Source organism: Pelophylax lessonae (genome assembly GCF_965119305.1).
Source record: "Pelophylax lessonae genome assembly, chromosome: 8".
NCBI lineage: Eukaryota > Metazoa > Chordata > Amphibia > Anura > Ranidae > Pelophylax > Pelophylax lessonae.
In genome coordinates this window covers 264,850,389-264,873,395 of record NC_138775.1, presented here as the reverse complement: position 1 = coordinate 264,873,395, position 23,007 = coordinate 264,850,389, and the positions used below count along the sequence as shown (strand labels likewise).

At 41.8% G+C, this 23,007-nt stretch overlaps 1 protein-coding gene across 3 annotated transcripts in view; it reads right to left on the bottom strand.

Annotated features, from left to right (window-relative positions):
• The window catches only part of SLC44A5 (solute carrier family 44 member 5), a 282,899-nt gene that overhangs the window by 69,604 nt on the left and 190,288 nt on the right, over positions 1-23,007 (bottom strand). For all 3 annotated transcript variants that reach the window (XM_082266222.1, XM_082266223.1, XM_082266221.1), the window contains exons 9-12: positions 8,574-8,657; positions 8,134-8,246; positions 5,895-6,026; positions 3,241-3,340 (exon numbers count right to left, since the gene is read on the bottom strand). In XM_082266222.1, the coding sequence (XP_082122348.1) occupies positions 3,241-3,340; positions 5,895-6,026; positions 8,134-8,246; positions 8,574-8,657 (429 nt within the window). The remainder of the gene's footprint in view (positions 1-3,240; positions 3,341-5,894; positions 6,027-8,133; positions 8,247-8,573; positions 8,658-23,007) is intronic.

Genomic DNA, 23,007 nt, shown 5'->3' with positions numbered 1-23,007 from the left:
GCTGCCTGACATTCTCCCTCTCCCCCGCCGATCGCCGAGTGACCGGCGGACATCGGGTCCGCTGGTCACACGCGCGGGGGGGTCCGTGACCGCGCGGGAGCGCGCCTCCGCGGGCGCGCGCTCGCTCCCCAGAGCCTCACAGGCGAGCGACGTAGACCTACGTCACTCTGCCTGTGAGGGGCTGACTGCCGCAGTAAATATACTGTGAGCAGTCGGCAAGCGGTTAAAGTCCCTACTAACATCAGGTTCCCCATTAGAGTCCCTTTTTACATCAGTAATACCATTATTAATAATATTACCAACTTTGATAGCACATTCAATTACCAAACAATGGGTTCAAGCCAACCATTTTTAACCATAACTACACAGCGCCCTCTTCTGTTCACCTCTATTTGTGTTATGCGAAATATGTAAAGTCAAACACTGCTGGGTGATAATTACAGGCACTTGTCTAATCCTCCTAAGCGTCTTTCTTCCTGTGCATAATGTAATATGCAAATGTGAAAGGCTGAAAACCTGTTCAGTGATTGATAACGGATGTGCGGCTTAATCAGATCGTAAAATGAACATTTTAAGCAGAATTAAAAGATTAAAAAAAAAACTGACAAAGAAAAAAATGTAAAATACATAAAATGAAGACATTTGTACAGCTCAGTGGTAAAAGCTGCTCATTCCAGGAATGTGAGGCCTTGGTGCATTTTTTGTTGATCATTTGTTATTAGGGAAAAGTAATGCTAGATGTGATTTTTACAGTGTCGGATGCCAGATTCTCCTAATTTGCTATCACAGAGGATTTGCAGTCATATCTAGCAGCAGACTTCTTTATTTGATGAGTTCCTTTTCCTAAAGCCCACCTGAACTTTCAATTTAGAAAGGTACATTTCAGGTGAATCAAAACAAAATGTGTTCAAAGTCTTACAGTGTGTTTCTTTAGGCCCCTTTCACACGGGCGATCCGATCCGATCCGCCTGTCAGTTTTTTCAGGCGGACCTGATCGGATGCTCCATGCACCCCTATGGGGCAGCGGGTGTCAGCGGTGACATGTCCCCTGACACCCGCTGCTATCTGATTCCGATCCTGTTGGTGAAATCCGGATGGATGGAGACCCTATTTTCCATCCGTCTGGAGGATCGGATCGGATCGGATGATATTGGATGAGAACGGACAGGTGGTCCATTCTCATCCGATTTTCCCATACAGAACAGCGGGGATCTGACAGCTCCATCTCTGCACACAAGCGGAGACGGAGCTGTCATCTGCCTGCTCAGTGGGGATCAGGGAATCAATCCCCCTGCTAAGCAGAACCGACTTCGTCGGGCAGTGCGTCCATGTGAAAGGGGCCTTAGAAAGCAGCCACAACACTGAGTAAAAAAGCCTAACCCCTACCAGCATGCTGCAGAGAAGGACCTTTGCTCTATGTGTGAAAGTATTGGTCTCTCGGAAGAGGTTTGAAATGCTCCCTGATAGGTCAGAGCATAAAGCGTAACCCCACTTTTGTTGTTAAAAAAAACATTCCCCTCTGGGTGATCTCTGTACATTGTAGGTATTTTCCCAACTTTGTTGCAGTTTCCTACCTTTTGTTATTCTGAAGAAATCACAGTTTGTTCCCCTGTGCCAATGTGGGAAATTGAATCTAACGGGAGTGGTTTCATAAATATCAATCAGCTGCTGCACCTACAGGGCTCTAATGAGGAAATCTGCTGGGCCTGCATCCCTTTAGACGTGTTCCTATTGGGAATATTTCACCACAAATGACATTTTTGTTGCAGGGGATGCCAGAAATCTAACTTGTATCTTAGTGCAGACTTCTGTTTATGTTTCTGGGGTGTGGTCAGTATACATTCTGTGTACAGGACACCTTCAGGTAGCCATATTGTATTACATTTTCAGAAAATTACAGCGGCTGAAGTTTGAAAAGGAAAGATCATTTTTAATAACATTCAATTACAATATGATTTGTGTCCCAATTTATACACTATAATATTATTATTTTTTTTTATTTGCTATTTTTTTTCCCCACGAGTTATCCTTTAACCACTTGCCGACCAGCCACCGCAGATATACGGCGGCAGGTCGGCAGGTTTCTGCGAATTGCCGTACCTGCTATGCTTTGAGCGGGCTGCGGGAGCGATCATGAGGGCGGACGCCACCAGAGGTGAGTGCACGCGCCACATGCGATTGCTCCCCGTGGAGAGAGAACGGCGGTCTGCTCTTGTAAACACAGCAGACTATTCTCTCAGCAATCATCACAGGACTCCTGTGTTCCTCCTATTTAGGATCACAGGTCCCTGTGTTGATTCCATAAGCCCATCCCCCCACAGTTAGAAACACCCCCTAGGCATACGTTTAACCATTTGATCGTCCCTGGGTTAACCCTTTCCCTACCAGTGTCATTATAACATTTACAGGGCATCTTTTTAGCACTGACTACTGTAGTAATGTCACTGGTCCCCCCAAAAGTCTAAAAAATGTAAGATAGGGGTCCGATCTGTCTGCCGCAATGTCGCAGTCCCGCTAAAAATCGCAGATCGCCGCCATTACTAGTAAAAAAAATTAAAAAAATAAATAAAAATGACATAACTCTTTCCCCTAGTTTGTAGACGCGATAACTTTTGTGCAAAACAATCAAAATACGCTTATTGGGGTTTTCTTTTACCAAAAATATGTAGCAGAATGCAAATTGGTCTAAAATTATGAAAAAAATAATTTTTAATTTATTGGGAATGCTATAGAGGAGAAAGTGAAAAAAATATATATTTTTTTTCAGAATTGTCGCTCTTTTTTTGTTTATAGCGTTAAAAATAAAAACCGCACAGGTGATCAAATACCATCAAACTTTCAAAAGAAAGTACCATTTGTGGGAAAAAAAGGACATAAATTTTATTTGGGTACATCGTTGCATGACCGCGCAATTTTCAGTTAAAGTAACGCAGTCCTGAATTGCAAAAAATGGTCTGGTCATTAAGAGGGAAAATCTTCCGGTCCAGAAGAACCCCTTTGTTTTTTTTCTTGTGATATGTAACTAAATAATAATGTAATTATAAAAAACAATGTAACAAAAAAAAAAATAATACATTTAAAAAAAAGGGAGCAAGTAACTATCTGACCTGGCAAAATGAATGGCTCCAGTGAAATAGGTAAAAATAAAACAAACTTTCAAACATTTGCTTATTTCAAATGAACAGAATTTTACTTTAAAGGTCTTCTTAGTTCTTAGTAATAACTTACAGAGTAACTTACCTGCTACCTTCCTGTAAGAGGGCAATGGCAATTCGGATTCGGTTCCTTAAAAAGATCAGCATGAGTATGATGATCACTTCCACAATGCAGAGGATAATCACTGTTGGAGGAACAATGAAAACTCAGATTCAGGTCATCCCTTAGGCTTATAGGAGTCTATTTCAACAGGAGTTTTTAGTAATTTTCCAAATTCTGACTTGTCACAATATGTGCAACAATATAATTTTTTCCTAAATAAACTTCCCCTTTTTATCAGTAAAAAAACATCCTTGACTTCCACCCCACTGACTTTGCCTAGTGTGAGTTGTTGTCATCAATCTGCTGCAGACAGGAGGAGCATTTTCTGAGTCTCTTCTCCATTAGTTATCAGACTGGAAGATTGTAACTTTATAGCAGGTCACAAGGTTGGAGTTTCCTTTGTGAACAATGGCTTAAAGATACATTCATGGTATGAATATTTTATACATAGTTTGGTCTGGCTTGGACGAATGTAACTATGAATACAGTCCCCTATATACGAACGAGTTCCGTTCCAGAGCACGTTCGTAAGGCCCCTTTCACATGGGCGATCCGATCCGATCCACCTGTCAGTTTTTCAGGCGGACCTGATTGGATGCTCCATGCATCCCCATTGGTTAGCGGATGTCAGCGGTGACATGTCCGCTGACACCCGCTGCTCTCCGATCCGATCCTATCCGTGAAATCCGGACAGGTGGAAACCCTATTTTCCATCCGTCTGGAAGATGGGATTGTATGAGAATGGACAGGCGGTCCATTTTCAACCGATCTCCCATAGAGGATAGCGAGGTCTGACAGCTCTGTCTCTGCACACAGAACGGAGATGGAGCTGTCATCCGTCTGCTCAGCGGGGATTGGCGGATCGATCCCCCACTGAGCAGAACGGACTCCGTCGCCCGTGTGAAAGCCTAAGTCCAATTTGTTTGGACTAGTAAATCCAAAACAGCTAGCCTGGGTACAAGGTAATCTCGAGCCCCGTTAGGCTCTGAAGAAGAGGGGATCTCTCCTCGAAACGTGTCAGCCATCTGGAAGGTCCTCCGGCGTGCTGGACACGGTACCTGTGACCTGGTCGCTTTATGTCCATTGTGGACTTGAAATGTTTTTATGAATAACTTGTTTGTGAGTAGATTTATTTTCTTTTTACATCAATAAACACCACTTGGGTAATGCGCAAGGTTGGTGCGCCCTATTTTCGTTTTCCATCAGGTATCCCCTGACCCTAGGAGGCCAGCAAGGTCTGTGCATTTACCAAGAGCCATAGAGATTTACTGCCGTCACATTACTTTTGAGCACAGGAGAATTTGTTTTTGCCCTAGTACAAATCCACCCCCCCTGCTGAACCCCCTCCCCCCAGTACAAATCTTTGCCCCCATCCCCCAGTACAAATGCCCCCCCTCCCAAAAATAAATCACCCTAACACAAATCCTCTACCCCTATAATTTTTCCTTCAAGTACACATCCTCTCCCCCACTCCAAATTTCCCCCTTTCAGCACAACCCCCCCCCTCCCCAATCCTCCCTCCTAGCACAAATCCCACCCAGATTTACCTTTTTAGTACAAATAAAACCCATTCATCTCTACCTGCACAAATCCCCCCCCAAAAATGTCACAATCCCTCTCCCCACTTATCGCATCTTCTAGCCCAGACCCCCCCAGCTAGCAAAAATCCTCTTCCTTCATCTCCCCTCCCAACACAGATAGCCCTAAATCACCACTCCTAGCACCCCCCCCCCCCCCAAATTTTCCCTCCTAGAACAATGTTTAGCCCCTGACGCTCCCCAAATTCCCCCTCCCAAAACAAATAACCTCCTCCCAATCTCCTCACGACACCCTTTCACGTCACATGACACCACAGTGCCCAGGGCAGCCGTCCCTCCTGCCCACCCCTTGTCCCGGCCCTGTAGGTACCCAACTAACAAATCTCTTGGAGAGAAAAACAGATTACAGGCATTGTCAGGGGAAGTAGTGTGATCTCTGTGGCAGGTAACAAATTCCTGAAGTGTTACAGATAACCCATCATGCATGTGCTTAAAGGAGAAGTAGGGCCAGGGCTCTTTTAAACCCTACTTCTCCTGTTGGTCACAGGAGTAAACTTCGTTCTGCACTGCTGTGACCCATTTTTTCAGCAGGTCCAGGCTCTGGATCCATCTCAACTTTAATGTCGGGATCCCCCCAGATGCCCAGATGCCTGGACCAGCAGTTGGCTCAGCTGCTCAGTGAGCTGCAGAGAGCCTGAGCCAGATGCTCCCGCCTCCTCCACAGCTCGGTGCTCCAGTGAGCACTGGAGGGGCAGAGCAGAGAATTGAGCAATCACCGATCTTTGATCGTTTGGTTCTCCGTCTTGGGGGGGGGGGGCAGATGCAACCTTGGACCAAACTGCGTCCACCTAGGTGAGTATAATTGTTTGTTTTTTTCAATTCCTGAATTTCTCTTTTAAGAAAAATATATCTGATCATAGGTCCAATTTAATGCATTCTAAACAGCAACCACAAGAAGTAATAAACCCAAGTGACCAATGACAAATCTTCTTTTACTTGTAGGACTCCAGTAAAGTGAAATCTAATTGGTTGCTGTCTGTTACTGGACTTGCTTCTTCTAGCCCTGCCTGACATTTTAAATCATAAAGACATACTCACTGAAGGCCAGCCAGGTTTCCCTGAGCTGTAAGTAGACTCGGAAGTCCGTCTGCAGCCCAATGTCAGAGATAGTGAGGTCAGATCCCGGGACGCCTCTCAGACTGTCATATTCCCAGTAACAATGCCAAATTCCTAGAAGAAAAGATAGGGAGATGTAATACATCCAGAAAATGCATACCAAGGAATCATCACATTCTTTCAGAAAGTTGTATACAATTAATATAACATTATCTTGAAAAGTATTTTTGTGTGGATTTCATCTTATTTTGTGACAGTGTGTTAATAGACTAAATAGATGGAGCCATGACAAGGTGCCGAGCTGTGTGTTGTACAGTTTCACCACATTTGATGAGAAAATCATTTTTACAATTAAATATACACTGTATTGTCAAAAGTATTGGGACACCTGCCTTTACACACACATGAACTTTAATGGCATCCCAGTCTTAAGCCTCGTACACACGCGTCGAAATTCGGCAGGGAATTTTCGTCCGACGACCGATCTGCCGATTTTCGGCTTGTTAGTATGATGCTTCCGACAACCGACTACGACTTTTCGGCTGAAAAAATCTGGTGTGCAGGCTATAAAATTTTTGTCCTCCGTCAAAACACGTCCGATTTTCGTGCAGTCAGTACAGATTTAGACAGGGAAAAATCTAATGAGCAAGACTGGGCATGCTCAGAGAAGAAAGAACACAAAGAAAGCAACCAACACATGACATCACTTCTGAAGTAGAATTTTGTCGGTCGACAAAAGTCCAGTGCAGTCTAGGCACATTCCAACCAACAAAACACCACTCTGGACAAAAGACGGACGATCGGTCGGTGGAAAATCGTTGCGTGTGTACTAGGCTTAAGTCCGTAGGGTTAAATATTGAGTTGGCCCACCCTTCACAGCTATATCAGCTTCAACTCTTCTGGGAAGGCTGTCCACAAGGTTTAGGAGTGTGTCTATGGGAATGTTTGACCATTCTTCCAGAAGAACATTTGTGAGATGAGGCACTGATGTTGGATAAAAAGGCCTGGCTCTCAGTCTCTGCTCTAATTCATCCCAAAGGTGTTTTATCAGGTTGAGGTCAGGACTCTGTGCTGGCCAAGTAGTAGAACAATTCTCCTAAGCTCAAGTATAACATAGGCCGGAGGGAAGAGAGATACTTCAAACTTGAGTGGATAAGCTTGTGGTCTTGCTGCCCCTTCAGGATCAAGGGTATACAAAACCAACTAGGAAACAACAACAAAAAAGAAAAAGGGCGCACCGACTTAGTGCATTACCACTACAGTGCGGTTCCTTGGCTACCTTGGAGACTATATGTGTATTATGTTGATGTGATACACACCTGCTTTGTGAGTATAATGTATACTTTTTAATATTTTTAATACATTTTTAGTGGTAATGCACTAGTTCGGTGACAATGGAACAGTAAAGGGCATTTCCCAAGAACCACAAGGTTGGCAGTGCACAATTGTCTAAAATGTATTTTCTGTATACTGTAGCATTAATTCTACCTTTCATTGGAATCACCTGAACTTCATAATTTGAAAAGGTGTCCACCAATGTTTGGCCATATAGTGTCATTTTGTTAAAATTTGTTAATGTTTTAAAAATGTACTCCCATGTACAATACGTAAAATATACAGTAGCTTGTACAGTAGCTTGTCCTGAAGAATACCTCAGTTGTACACAGTTCTTCCTTTTGGAGTATCCCACCACTACCCCCAACACTATCAGAGTTCTCCAAAACTAAAAACCACAGAAACAACATCCCCTAGACAAGACTGATTATTGAAGAAACATGTGAATGTGAATGACCTATGTACCTGCCTGCGGGGCAAAGCCTGTGGGGAAGACCTGGACAGTAATCCTGCGGCTCCTACAGGAGTAGCGCTACACTCCCATGTAGAAAAAAAACAGAGTTGAGAATTATAGAGATCTCACTGTTAACATACTAAAGACATGTGAAAGCCAGGGGCTAATTTCGCCTACGAAGCTCCATCCACAACTGAAATATAATTTTTTGGTAGACTGGTCCTTTAAATACCTTAGTGAAATATGAAACAAGCATTTAAAATGGTAAAAGCCGGATTTTTATTAAAACCGACATGCAGGCATGATAAGGCAACCGTTAAGATATTTTTTTTTGTATATAATACATTTCATATGTTTTCATTTACTGAATCATATCACCCCTTGAAACAGGTGGGGAAATTCTATTTCTAAAAAAAAATTAACGTCACTTACCATACCCAACAACTCCAAGAACACCAACGATAAAAATCCAAAAAAACACCCCAGCTGTAAACCTCAGAAGAATCAGGAACAACAGACTGATGACCATGGCAATGAAGAGTGCTCTATCGGTAAAAAAAATAAGCAAAATACAAGAGCAGGATGTTTATTTAGAATTATAAATGGCTACAAAAGAGTCGTCTAAAGAATCTAAAAAGATACGTTATCAGCTCTGGCTGCTTTCTCAGTAAATTAAATTATTTACTCTTTGCCAAAAATCTCAACATATTGAAAAAGCCAGTAGATTTGTTAAACGTGACCATTTTTGAGATCAAAAACTTCCTTTATTCAGTTGTACATTGAGAAGCTGTCACAACCTGGAAATAATTAAGCCCGGGTCATATCCTGCTTTTAACTGTTTTATCAAAGGAAAGAGAATATATACCACTTACATTAAAATCCAGTACCAGGAGCTAGCGTAGTCCTCGAAAATCTTCATCCCGATGGATCGCGCGTCAAGCACGCTATTGATACCACTTGGGTAAAAAAGAAAGCAAAAAATAATGTTTTTTTGTTGTTTTCTCAAAAATAAGCAATGAGGATTATTTACTTACACTGAATTAAGAGCTTTTTCACACCAGGTGCTTTGAGCTATGGTTAGTGGCACTGATTAACGCAGGCTCAATGTCAGGACACAGAGAAAACAACTGTTTTCCATGTTCTCCATTCACCCCATATGGCTGCTTTGGGTGTGATGTATAAAATTAGGATTGTGTGCATTTTTATGCAATGCAAAACAATGTGTAACTAGGCATGGCAGCACGCTGCAATGCACTGTTGTGCATAAAATTAAGATTGTGTGCATTTTTATGCAATGCAAAACAACTAAATTGTAACTAGGCATGGCAGCGCGCTTAGAATTAAATTGTGCATAGAATTAAATCATTGTATTTTGTAAGTTTCAATCATGGTAGAAATAAAAAAAGAGAACAAAAACCAACACTGCAATGCGTTGTAACAAAGCATTGCCGCACAGGTGCAAAACACACCCCAGCAGGCATGTGCACCACAACATTCCCGCTAGTATGATAGGGCCCTAAAGGGAAGCTCCACAATTGAGGGTTTTAATTTCTCCAAACTTTCAGTTTTGGTGAAATGCACTGTCAGGGCAAATAAAGTGGTTTCTGGTCGTTTTTAAGGGTGCAGTAGACTTTAAATGGCTCCTGTGGATTATGGAAGATTAGTCTTTTTATATTATTTCACAGAAAGAAGAAAAACAGCCAGTGGAAAAAAAAAAGTGAAATAAAAATTCAGAAAATCTATCATGACCAAATACACAAAAAAGAGACAAGAGCAATAAATTAAATAAACAAAACTACCCTATATACCCCCAGAACAACAGAAAACTGGCCTAATATCACAATGAAGAAAATGGATTGTTGCCACTTTGGTCAACCGGGAAACTGGTAATTTTGCAGTGAAATCAATTTCACTGAAATTACTAAACTCACCTATATATATATATATATATATAATAAAACAGGACTGTCTTTAACGCAGGACCCAGTCGTGGTTGAGGGGCCCAAAGCAGCTGCCCCTTAAGCCCGTCAGAGTTTCGGTCACCTCCAGGACAGCCCTCCTCTCCTGGCAGACGCCTTGATCCCTCTCCCATACAAAATGATCTATGAGAGCAGAGGAGGAAGGGGCGGGGAAGATGCTTCTAAAACTGGAAGGCTTCACAGACATAGGGCAACATGCTGTGAGTAGCAATTGGGACAGAGGAAAATTCTGTACTGGAATCCAGGGGGGTGGGAGGAGAGCCTTGTTCTTGGGGGGGGGGGGGGGGAGTGAAGCTCTGTACTGAAATCCTCAGGCGGAAGCTATGAGCTGGAATCTGGGGTGGGAGGAGGGGAGTGGAGCTTCTGTACTGGAATCTGAAGGGGAGGAGCACTCTGCACTTACCTCCACTCTGCACCTACCTCATCCCTGCACCTACCCCACCCCTGCACTTTCTGCACCCCTTCACCTACCTCACCCCTGCACTCTGCACCTACCTCACAACTGCACTCTACATCTAACTCACCCCTGCAGTCTGCACCTACCTGCACTCTGCATCTACCTCACCCCTGCACTCTGCACTTGCCTCTACTCTCCACCACTTTGGCCACACCCACAATTATGGGGTTATAGTTATGCAGAGGTTATGATGTGCTGTAACTTTCAGCAACTAATCAGTAAGCAATATTGATTTGCAGTAACCTCTGAAAACCAATTAGTGAGCAGTAATGATGTTCTGTAAACCTCTAGCAACCAGTCAGTGAGTGGTAATGATGTGCAGAAACCTCTAGCAACTAATCAGTGAGCGGTAATGATGTGCTGTAACAGCCAATCGCAATTGCTGCCTGATCTGCTGTAGTAAACTCATTTTAAATTTAGCTGGGGGGGGGGGGGGCTAGGAAATTTTTTGCCCAGGGTCCAATCAATATTAAAGACAGCCCTGTGTATATATATATATATATATATATATATATACCTAACATACATACAACCCTGCTAATCCTTGCTCAATAGGTTTTTTCGCTCATGCTTATTTATATGTACATCTGTGTCTCTGGTGTGCGTTGGCCAAAAGCACTGTGCATGTGGTTTGGGGATGCTCCCATTCATTCCTAACAGGAGCCCTACACTCATTCACACAGTAAATGACACACCTGACCCTCAAAGCACCACAGTACACAATATCAGAAAACAGATGCGGTGCTTTGAGAAAAATGATATGTGTATGCAGGATGCATATGAAAATTTTTGGGTACCACAATGTGGATTAATGCATTGAGCATGCATAGGGGTAAAGAGGCCTTAAAGTGAACCTGTGCTTTTCCCATGCGAAGCCCTTAAGACTGCCTATACTGATCCCCCATTGATAAATTAGTATGGAGTTTTCCTATAAAAAAATTTATTTTGGAATGTTATATCAACCGTTCATCATCACGACTGTGAAGTGCCAAGGAAATGTATGGAAACTGCAAGTAACAGTTTGAATAGGAACCATGGTGCCATCTTGGCACTGTCACTTAACATGGAGCTCCACCCAAAAGGGAAAGCTCCGTTAGATTGCTTCCTTTCCCCTCCACAAAATCAAAATTATTACCCTCTCTTGTTCTATCCAAAATGAAAAAAAAAAAAAAAGTTTTGTCCATAGTTCTACTTTAATAGTACTTGACTGGTGACAATGACAAGCATCTATCCTGCCATAATGCACAATTCTTCAGATCAGTAAAACAGGCCATGGTGCCAAACTGATAGCAGCTTGGATAGGAACCATGGTGCCCCCCCTGGCAATGCCACTCAATTGTACTTAACTGGTGACAATGGCACAACAAGCAACTATTCAGCCATGAGGCTCAGTTGTTCAAGTCAGTACAGCAGTGCCAACAAACCTTGAACTTTTAGTGCAGCTTACTTATCCTGGCAGTTGGGAGGGATGGGTCATTCTGAAGATGTTAAAACATATGCCAAGTGCCCCTCCTTTGGAAGGATAAAAATAGATTAATTATTTAATGGAATTCTGTTTTTTTTTTTTTTTTTTAACCTTAATTCAGTGTTAGTACATAACCATTGTATTGTACATGATTAGTAAATAACCATTGTATTGTACATGATTAGTAAATAACCATTGTAATGTAGATGATTAGTAGATAACCATTGTAATGTACATGATGAACCTTACATATACATCTAAGATCCATACAAGATTGGGTTAGAATTCCAGTTAGTATTTTTTTTCTAATAGGCAGCCATATGGCATCTATGCAACAAATGTTATATGCAAATAAGGAAATAATTCAGTTTCAAGCAAAATGTTAGGAATTACGCATATATCCCTTAGGGCCCTAGTCAACAGTACCAAATATACATATAAAAAAAAAAGTAGGACCTGCAAAAGGGTATATAGGTAGTCTGTAATATATATAGCAACTGAAATAGTTAAAGCTGAACTCCAGGTGGAAACAACCATGAATTCAGGTATGTGTTTAGGAACTACAATGTATTTTAAATGTAACTAGTGTGGGTACTTTACATCCTGTAATGTTCTGCACAGCTGCAGTCAGGGAGAGGGAGGGGCAGAACCAGGAGCCAATCGGGTGTGATGCAGGACATATGAGTTGGTAAGGAACATTCTCCTTGGAGGAGAGAGCAGAGTGAACAGAGGGATAACTAATGCCTGTACTATTGCTGCCCAATCACAGGCAGGAGGTTAGGAGGTGACCACGCTTGACTGATTGACTGCTGAAGAGAAAAGCCAGGTCACCAGCCACTCTCTGATATCTGGTAGGGTTATGTATATCAATATACAAATACTTTTGTAGGTAAAGCAGCTCCCATGTATTTTGCTGTTTCCTGAAGTTTAGATTTAAAACCTTATAAATTGGCCTTTTGATTCACGGAATTGACTATTTGTTTTGACATAATGGCCAAACCTCACTGGTACATTTTTCAGGTCTCGACCTGCTAATAATTATTATATTTACACCTCGTGGTACTTTAGCGTGAGCACCAAGTTGGTTTGTGGTACTCAATGCGCCATATTCTTTATATTTGGCACCCTCTACATCAAAAGTACATTTGGCACTATACAATCATTGTGAGTGTTGATGCTCACATTGATGCTTAGTAAATCAACGACCCCTTTCACTGGTGGCCTGGAAAAACGCCTTATTACAATGGTAATTAGTGAGAAGATTGCTCCCCAAAGTGGAACTTCACTCTCTCAATCAACATGGACTATTTTTAATCTTTATGCTACTAGCATTAGTACCGTATTTTCTGGCGTATAAGACGATTTTTAACCTCAAAACATCTCCCAAAAATGGGGGGGGGGGGATCGTCTTATACGCCGAGTATGAAAAATCTCCAAGGTAAGTAAGTAAGAGTAATCTCTCAAAGCGCTGGCTGCCTGTGCCCTATTAATCTCCAAGGTACCATAAATGTAATCTCTCATATATCTCCAAGCAGTGGCGGCTGGTGCTCAAAATATTTGGGGGGGCTCAAACAGAAAAATGAGTGACCAGCATGCCCCCAATCAATGCAGAGTGCCACAGCATGCCCCCATCAATGCAGAATGCCACAGCATGCCCCCCAATCAATGCAGAGTGCCACAGCATGCCCCCCAATCAATGCAGAGTGCCACAGCATGCCCCCAATCAATGCAGAATGCCACAGCGTGCCCCCCAATCAATGCAGAATGCCACAGCATTGTCCCCAATCATTGCAGAGCGCCACAGAATTGTCCCCAATCATTGCAGAGCACCACAGCATTGTCCGCAATCATTGCAGAGCGCCACAGCATTGTCCCCAATCATTGCAGAGCGCCACAGCATTGTCCCCAATCATCGCAGAGCGCCACAGCGTGCCTCCCTCAATGCAGTGTGGGCTTCCCAGGCTCCCCCCCCCCCCCCGAAACCAATGCACTTACCTGACGGCGGGTTCCTCTTCAGTCCCGGCGGCGGCTTTTCCTCACTTTGTCCCCCGAAACGTCTCCACGAGTACTTCCGGTCCCGCCTCCTCCTCGGCCAATGGCAAGGGGTTTGCCTTGCGGCCAATCAGGAAGCGCGTCCGATAGGATTGATTGGCCAGGAGGAGGATCGGTGTGGCAATAGCGAATTTTCATTCGCTATTGTCACACAATGGGTGGAGTCAGGACACACTGCTCTGCGCCCCGGCTCCACCCTTTGCATTGCCCTATTAGAGCCTCTGGCTCTAATCAGGTGATATTAAAAAAAAAAAATCCCCATTGAGCTTCATGTGTCCGGCGCCCTGCATGAAGATTAGGGGGCCGGACGCATGGATGGGGGGGGCCCCTGCGCCCCATATACACCGGCCGCCACTGACCCAAGGTACCATAAGTGAGTATTACCAGTAGATGTAATCTCTCAAGGCGCTGGCTGTGCAGGAATCCTGTACCGGTATACTGTATGTACCGTAGCTTTGGCTACATACAGTATACCGCGCTGAGCCAATCACGGTGAGCGATGTATTCTATTATTGAATGCAAAGCCTGCTCCGATTGGTGGAGTTAGAGAGAGTAACATCAGCTCGCCTCTCTGACTTCTCCAATCCAAGTTGGCTTTGCATTCAATAATAGAATACATCGCTCACGGATTCCCGCACAGCCAGCGCCTTGAGAGATTACATCTACCGGTAATACTTACTTACAGTACCTTGGAGATATATGAGAGATTACATTTACAGTACTTCGGAAGGGGGGGTAGTCTTATACGGCGAGTAAAGCCTAAAACTTGAAAATTAGGGGAGTCATCTTATTTGCCCAGTCATCTTATACGCTGGAAAATACGGTAAATAGATAGGGAAGTATATCATATTTACTTTTTCTTTACATTTCCTTAGTTACTTCCTGGTTTCCAGGCCTAGGCAAATGGTGTTATACATTTCAGGAGTCTTCAGGAGGGGAAGGAGGGTTCTCAGCTCAGCCAATACCTGAGCTAAGGGCAGATGGATTCCAGAAAGTAAATGCTACACGAATCATCTGCCCTTACTCAAGATGGTCACTGCCAGAAATGGCAGGGGATATTTTTCAAAATGATTTCTTAGCAAAATAAAGCATGGAGACATGGATGGATGGGGGAGTTTGCTTTGGATATCAAAAATGAATTAAATAGCATCTTTGGTTTGTGGTACTCAGATGCAATACAGTTCCACTTTAGGCTGGCTATATACAAAGATTTTCAAAAATGCAGAGATGTATAGTAACGAAGTAGAACTACTTAAGTACTGTACTTAAGTACTGAAATGCGGTATCTGTACTTTCCTAGAGTAGAATTTTTTTCTCCTACTTCTACTTTTACTTCACTACATTTTTCGATGATTTCGATACTTCTACTCAAGTATTTTTTTTTGTGCTGCATAGTTACTCGTTACTTTTAAAAAAATTACCACTGCCAGAACAGTAGATGGCAGGTTGCATAAAGCTCAAAAAAATGTGTATAATGTCATTTGTAAATCAGCGCATACGAAAATAAAGGCTGTGTATAATAAAAGCTGCTATACCAAATCTTTCCAATAAAAAGAAAATATGAAACAAACAAATAAATGGTGCTACAGCGCTTAAAGTGCATCAAGAAACTACTAACAAACACAGGTTAATCATTTGAATAAATCATTTGAAATAATAAAAAACAATATGATGTTCAAACTTTTGACTTCTTTCTTTAATAACTACATAACACAGTACTTGTACTTCTACTTTCAGTACTTGAGTAGAATTTTTTTTTCAAAACTACTGGTACTTTTTACTTTTAGTACTTAAGTAGCAAATTTTTAGAAAAAACTACTTGCAATACTTAAGTAAAAAAAATGTTGAATACTTTAGTACTTCTACTTAAGTAACTTTTTCTGTGAGCACTTCCACTTCTACTCAAGTCACTTTTTGATCGAGCACTTGTACTTTTACTCAAGTAGAAATTTCGAGTACTTTATACAAGTCTGCAAAAATGTATACAGAAATTTGTTGAACAATTCTCAATAAATTTAAAAGCTTGACAAATGTCATTCCAAAGAAGTTCAAAATGTAATTTGCTTTTAAAATTAAATTTTAACTTTATCGAACAAAAACCATGTTCACTGTTAGAAGTTTGTTTGTTCGAGAAAAAAATTTTCCTTTGAATTTTTTCAGCAATGCGGTTGAAAACTAACAGCAATTTTACCCCGCTAACAATTGGAAAAATCGAATGAACATTCTTGAAAAAACATTTTTTAAAGTAATTCTACTAGTATATATCCAGCTTAACATTGGTAGTCATGGAGAAGAGGGCGCAAATTCCTAGTGTATTACCACTAAATTATTTTATTAAAAACACACACCAGTGTTATACTCACAAAATCAAACTAAAATCAAGCTCATCAAGTAAACCACTCCAGCAGGTGAGACATGTGACTTGTCTATTGTCACACAGTGGAAAAGCTTATGCATTTCAGGGGACAAACTCTGTACCTGTGAGGAAGGAGGTTTGTCCCCCAAAACCGTGTGGCAATAGACGAGTCACACATCTCACCTACTGGAGCAGTTTACTTGATAAGCTTGACTTTATTCTAATTTTGTAAGTATAACACCGTTGTGTATTTTTAATAAATGGTTTTGGTGGTAATGCACTAGGGCAGGGCTTCCCATACTTTTTTGGGCCAAGACCCACTTCTGAATACAGTTATTTTTTGGGACCCACTTGCTTGTAATTGAATATTGTAAAGCGCTACAGAATTAGTTGGCGCTATATAAATGCAAATAACAAAAATGCATATTTTAAAGGGAGGGGGATGTTAAATTAAAAATATAAATTTACTACTTTTCAATTTATTATTGAATACACTTGCCAGATATTGTAAGTGAGGGGTCAGAAACCTGTGGTATGTGTGGCATATAAGTGGAGTTGTAAGTAATCAGCCCCCTCATAGACAGTATAAGGCAGGCAGAGGACAGAAATCAACCACCCCAGGATAGTAATCAGCCGGCTATATGGCACCCTCCTTCCTCTCCCAGTGGTCCACAGTGAAGGTGAAGCCCCTGTTTGCCCTCTCCAGGGCCCAGCACACCTCACCCAGAGTCTCCATGATGAGGAGCTCTATGCTGGTCTTGGTATCCTGGCTCTTCTCCTTCAGATCCTCTACTGGGGTCACAGAAGCTGCCATGAACTCCTTACACCGCCGGACCACCTGGTCCATCTATAAAACCGAGGCTGCCGTCTCTGCCCGCTATAGCTGAGAGAATCCCGCCGCCAGTCTAGCCACCACCGCTGCGGACAGCAGGACTGAGGAGCTGGCACTGCACCCCATGAACATATCCTATTTAACAGCCCACATACATACTCACTGATGCAAGTATCCTCCTCGCGGGAAATGCAGACCAGCCTCTGTAAACTGCGTGGACGGGGTCCTGAATCCATCGCGATCTGACTGCTCTGGCTCTCTGTAATTTGCGCGGGCTCGCAGAGCACAATTTAAGCGGGCCTGCTCTCAGTGATTTCCGGCTCAGCGCGACCCACTCAAACGCAGCTCGCGACCCACCAGTGGATCCCGACCCACAGTTTGGGAACTGCTGCACTAGGGGACTGTGGCTTTTTGTGTATGTATTTACAGTATTCAAAAGACCACCCAGTCTGAGGAGGGCTGCATCGTTAAAACCATTTCCTGCCATAGTCCTTTTTTGGAAAAGTCTGTGAATTGAGTGCTGGATGTTTTTTTTTGGTTTAATTGGTAGTCATGGGGAAGAATCACCCCTTACAGATAGCTAAAAAGGTCATTGGTGTAAGTGGTTATTTGTCTGAGGGGCATATTTGCTCACTGCTCCAGAAACCTCTAGCAACTTTAGGAGGAGCCCTAAAGTTCCATGGAAAACCTGCTTGAGAAAGACTGTTCCTAAAGAATGTGTCTTCTATTGGAAGATAATAATTATGTCTCTCTTGTTTGGTCAGCCTCAGTGGATATAACCAATGGACAAGGCCAAGGGGACGGGGCTACCTGTTGTGTCTACATCTAGTTTCAAGGTTTACATTATCTATCTATTTTGTATTATATCAGCCCTTTCAAGCATTTGGATCACCATATTCTTGCATTCGGCAGTCCATATAATTCTGTCCGTTTTAGAACCTTTTCAGTAATGTCAACCTCGATGTACATGAACAGTTTTTGAACCATTCCAGTAGACTTTGCCTACTTTGCCTTGATAATCTTCAGGCAGCGAAAATAATAAAGTTACTAAATCAGAATTGTCTTTCAGCTATTGAATAGGGCCCTTCTTTGATAAAAGTGAAAGCAACTATTTTGAAAGACGAAAAACCAATTGACACATCAGTTCATTAGATAGCAACAATAGTATCCTGGTTTTACCAAACTAAATCGGATGCCTTCATTGGGTCTACTTGACAGAATCATCTTCGTCATGCCAAATCCTGCCAAAATGGCCCCGCTACTTTCATTATTTATTTTATCATGCTAAGCTTATTTTTTACAACATTGGATGTATGACTCGAGGCCATACATCACCAGCGTTAATAATGGGTTAAACATTATGTAATGAGAATGTACACATCATGCTCTTGTGTTGAGTGTTGGCTTTCATGCAATATTCACATGTTTAGCTATAGAACACAGCAATACCTGTCCACATCCTGTGTCTGGGAAAATCAAGGAAATGTAAACCCCAACTGGATGTCATTTAGTTTGCTAAAGCACTGTGTATCATAAGAAAAGGCGAACACTGGACCCCCTCACCAAACACCCCCCCCCCCCAGTCCCCGCTGTACTTACCTCTGGTGATCCTGAGCTGTCAGGGCTCCTGCAGCCACTCTAGCGGTCCAGGAATTTGGAAACCCCGCTGTTCTTCCTCTTCTCTGTCAGTGTTTACAAGATGGACCAGATGGATTCTGATTGGTCAGCACCATCCTTTACTATGCTGTACTAAAAGGTTTTAATACACCTGTAAGTGTATTTTAATCAATCTATCTTGAACATCTTGATACTAAAGTTCCACTTATTATCAAGCAGGGTACACATTTTCATGTTATCACTCATTGTAACTGAGCCTGCTTCTCACAATCTACATGATGGTGGGCAGGCACCCTTAAAGTATAACTAAAGTCAAAACCTTTTTTTTTAGTTTTTTCTTTTAGGTTTGGATAGAGTGGAGAAGGATTAGAGCTCCTGTTAGTTGTTATTGCTGTCTGTGCCCCCGTTAAGGAGATTCCCCCTCTCTATTTGTCCTTTTTACCATTATCAATGAAAGTAGAAGTAAAAGAAAATCCCAAATTTTGGGTTGTCCCCAGAAAATCTTTCAATGGGGACAGTTCTGGTGACCTGGGGTTCCCAGAAGAATTCCCTTCAAGTTATTGTAAAGTCAGAAGGTTTTTTTTATCTCGCTGCATTCTATGCATTAATATAAAAAACCACCTGTGTGCTGCAGCCCCCCTCAGCCCCCCTTATACTTTCCTGAGCGCCCCTCTCGATCCAGCGATGTTGCACGAGAGACTCAGCAGTATGAGACTCTCCCTCCTCATTGGCTGTGACAGCAGCGGGGTCCAATTGTCTTCTGCTGCTGTCACTCAAACTCAGTGATTCAATGAGGAGAGAGGGGGGGGGCAGGGATGAGCCGTAACTTAGTAGACTTAATGGACACACAGAGCAGTGGCTCGGATTTGATGCTCCTATAGGAAGCTGCTTGTTGTGGGTGCACTTAGCAGGAGGGAGGAGCCAGGGGAGACGGCAAGGGACCCAAGAAGAGGAGGATCTGGATTTTATCAAAAAAGGCAAGACTTTATTATCACTTTAATTTGCAGGGATTTCCTCTCACTTCCTGTTTGGCTATAGGAAAGGAAGTAAAAGGGAAATCACCGCAATGGGGCGCAGATGGTGAAAAAAAAAATCTGAAAGTTTTGCCCACACTTCTACTTTCATTTCCAGGAAAAGCATCCCACTAACCATGCTGTTATCTCTTAAAAACTAGCAATAATCAGAACTCTCATTCTCCTTTTCATCATAGACCATGTGACAAGATGCCTAGTCTTTCAGTTGTGTGGGCAGTACTGAAGGAACCTAGAGCAGCATTTTCTCTAGGAATTATATTTCATAACTTAAACTATCCTTTATCCATCCCAGCATGACTTTTATTTTAGCTTTATTCTAACATTTTATTTCTGGTCTACATCAATCTGTTTATTGTGTATAAATGTTCAATATGGCCTTTCCTTCCAGGGCACAGTCCTTTCTATTTCCAACCAAATCTCTCCAGGAATGAGCTTTTCTTTTAAAATGTATTAAACATCATTAGATGTTATTCGCTGTGCAGCTCAATAACATATTAATGTGAAGCGTCAGTATTGCTTTGTTCCAGCTGAACACATATTAGCCATACACAGAACATTGCAGAATGTGCTCTATAACCTTGTGTTTCCATGTCGGATGACAGTTACATGGCTACAAAACAAAATACACCTTGTTATGGAGATGAATTAGAGTTAAATTCACATTGATGTCATTTACATACTAGAAAATGGGATGTATGAACATATAAAACAATGCAAAACCACATTCTGAACCTCGTATACATAGCACAACATCATTGTGAGCCTAACAAGCAAAGGTTTAGGACACACACCCATGTTCTTTTTTTTTATCTCATTCCAATAAGCATTATTTACATTTACATTACATGGTTAATCCAACTTTTTTGTCCCTGCCAGATGTTGACGCGTTTCACCTAAAATCTGGGCTCAGTTATAGAATGCTGGATGCAGATTGGAATAAATGGCTCTATAATATTAGGCTACATTTGCACTTTATACTACTGCTGCTGGATGTATAAATGTAAATGTAGAAAGTCTAGCACTAGAATTATATCCAAAAATTTGAAAATGCGAATGCAACAAAAAATATCTTTAACATTTACAATGAGCGAGAAACTAAATTAAAATTCAAACTGTGCAACAAAGTCCACATAAGAAAATTGTAACCGACAAAGTCCACAAGGAGAGTTTAAAGTTTTATTTCTCACGTATTGTTATGATGTTTTTTGTTGCGTTTGAAAGAAGCGCATTGAAAGATCTGGTCACATGGATATCTTTTACTCTTTTGCTATGTGGACTTTATATGCACAGTTTGAATTTCCATTTAATTTCTCCCACATTCTATATTTTAAAGATAATAATTGTTGCTTTTGCATTTTCTAATTTTTTTTTTTAAATAATTCTAGTGCTAAATTTTCTACATTTATGACTTTATATCTTGTATCAAGATATAGTGTTAGCAGATTAACTTTTATTTAATTTAATATTTTCTTCTTTTTTGTTTTTTTGTGCTGGATGTATATCTGGCTGGTTAACATAAGGGAATAAATTTCATGGCTTCAACCACTTTCCTCAAATGAGGAATAGCCCTCTTATTTTTGGGATATGTGAAGGAATGAGACGTGTGAATACCTTCTTTTAAGAACGTTTTACTGTGCTACACACTGATTCGGTTGGAGGGCTTTTCAATACCCCTAGCCCCTTTCATCATAGCCTGTATGGATTCTAGGTAAAGAGTTAAAGCGGAGTTCCACCCAAAAGTGGAACTTCCACTCATCTGCTTCCTCCCCCTCTCCAGTGCCCCATTTGGCACCTTTGAGGGGGGAGGGGGTACCTGTTTTTGACAGGTACCCTTCCCCACTTCCGGGAGACAGCGCCGCGTGCCATCCCTCGGAAGTTTCGTCCTTTTTCTCCTTCCCCTGTTCCAAGCCAATAAGAATGTGCAGGGCGCTTCGCGCATGCGCAGTAGGGAAGTAGGGAACCGGCTGTGAAGCCGAAAGGCTTAATTGCCGGTTTCTCTTACAGTGAATGGCGGCGGTAGCAACCGGCAGCTGATCCGAAAATCGGCTGGGGTTGCCGACATTGCGGGCTCTCTGGGCAGGTAAGTGTCTATATATTAAAAATAAGCAGCTACAGTTTTTGTAGCTGTTGACTTTTAATTTTTCTTTCCACAGCTGGAACACCGCTTTAAGATGTATATAAAACCAACTATTTATTATTGTGGGAAGTTACAAGTCAAGTTTTTATTGCTGTCTGTGTCCCCACTGGATAAATTCCCTCTCTCTAATTGTCCTGGGGACCATTGTCACCGCAACTGGAAGTAAAGAAAAATCTGATATTTTTAATTGTCACAGGAATAGAAGGAAAATCTTCCAATTTGAACATGTGACAGCTGTCTAGGAGGGGACTTTCCTTACTATGAAGAGATTTCGTTTCACTTCCTGCTTTGTCTTTAGGACAGAAAATTATGAAAGATCTCTCTAATGGGACTAAGGTGACAAAACCAATGGGACTTTATAAACTGGAGTTAAGACTCTGGGATTTTAAAAAGAGTTGGTAAGTAGGCAAACACTAAGACGTTTGATGTGTAAAGTGTAAGGGGGGTAAGCTATAATATTTTCTGATATTTCAATGTCAGAGTGCTAGTCCTTGTATACAAAAATGCCAATTGTCTCAAAGTTCATTGTCCTTTTGGGTAAATTATATAAACTTTAGGCTTCTCTACACAGCACAGCTGCATATTGCTGGCTAGTAAATGCAGATTAATCCTACTCTAACAGCAAGCATTTACGCTTTGGCTATTACAGTTGATGAATTAGAGAGAGTTCTTCTGGATCTCCTACATGGCATGTGTATGACTACAGATGATAGAATGATGATGGTATTTGGGGCTTTGCGGGCCAGTGGGAGGAGAAGGATCACACCAAAACCAATATATAAAAAATTGACATTTTATTAATTTTACAGACTAAAAAACATGGGCAATCATGCACATGTTAACATACAGACAACACATGTAAGGGGAATTATAAAATCAATTTGATCAGAGTCATTAAGTAGAAATACAACCATCTCCTTATCCTTCTCCTCCCACTGGCCCGCAAAGCCCCACTTTTTTCTGTCTCCTTGTTTTTGTATGCAATTAGGGGTAAGGGCCTCACTACACGGTACCCTATTTGTTTCGATGATGGTATTTCTTGCAAAAAAAAAAAAGACTCCCCAACAATGCATAGTTCCACTGCAGTTCAAAGGCAATTGGTTAAAGGGGCATTCCAATTATTCACTTAAAATGTGATATTTCACCCACTGTTAGGCTGCCCATACATTAGTCTTTTTTTTCTTTCAACCAGTTGGGTAAAGGAAAACAAAATGGCCCAACTCCCTCATCCACACATTCGACGTGGATAGGGAAATCCTTCCTACTGAGCTATTGTATTGTAACAGTGGGGAGACTTCCCCATCTTCAGAAGTGGTGGCGGCACTTATCAATTGGGAGATACCCAACAAGCTGTTTTTTACAGAACTTGATTGGTAG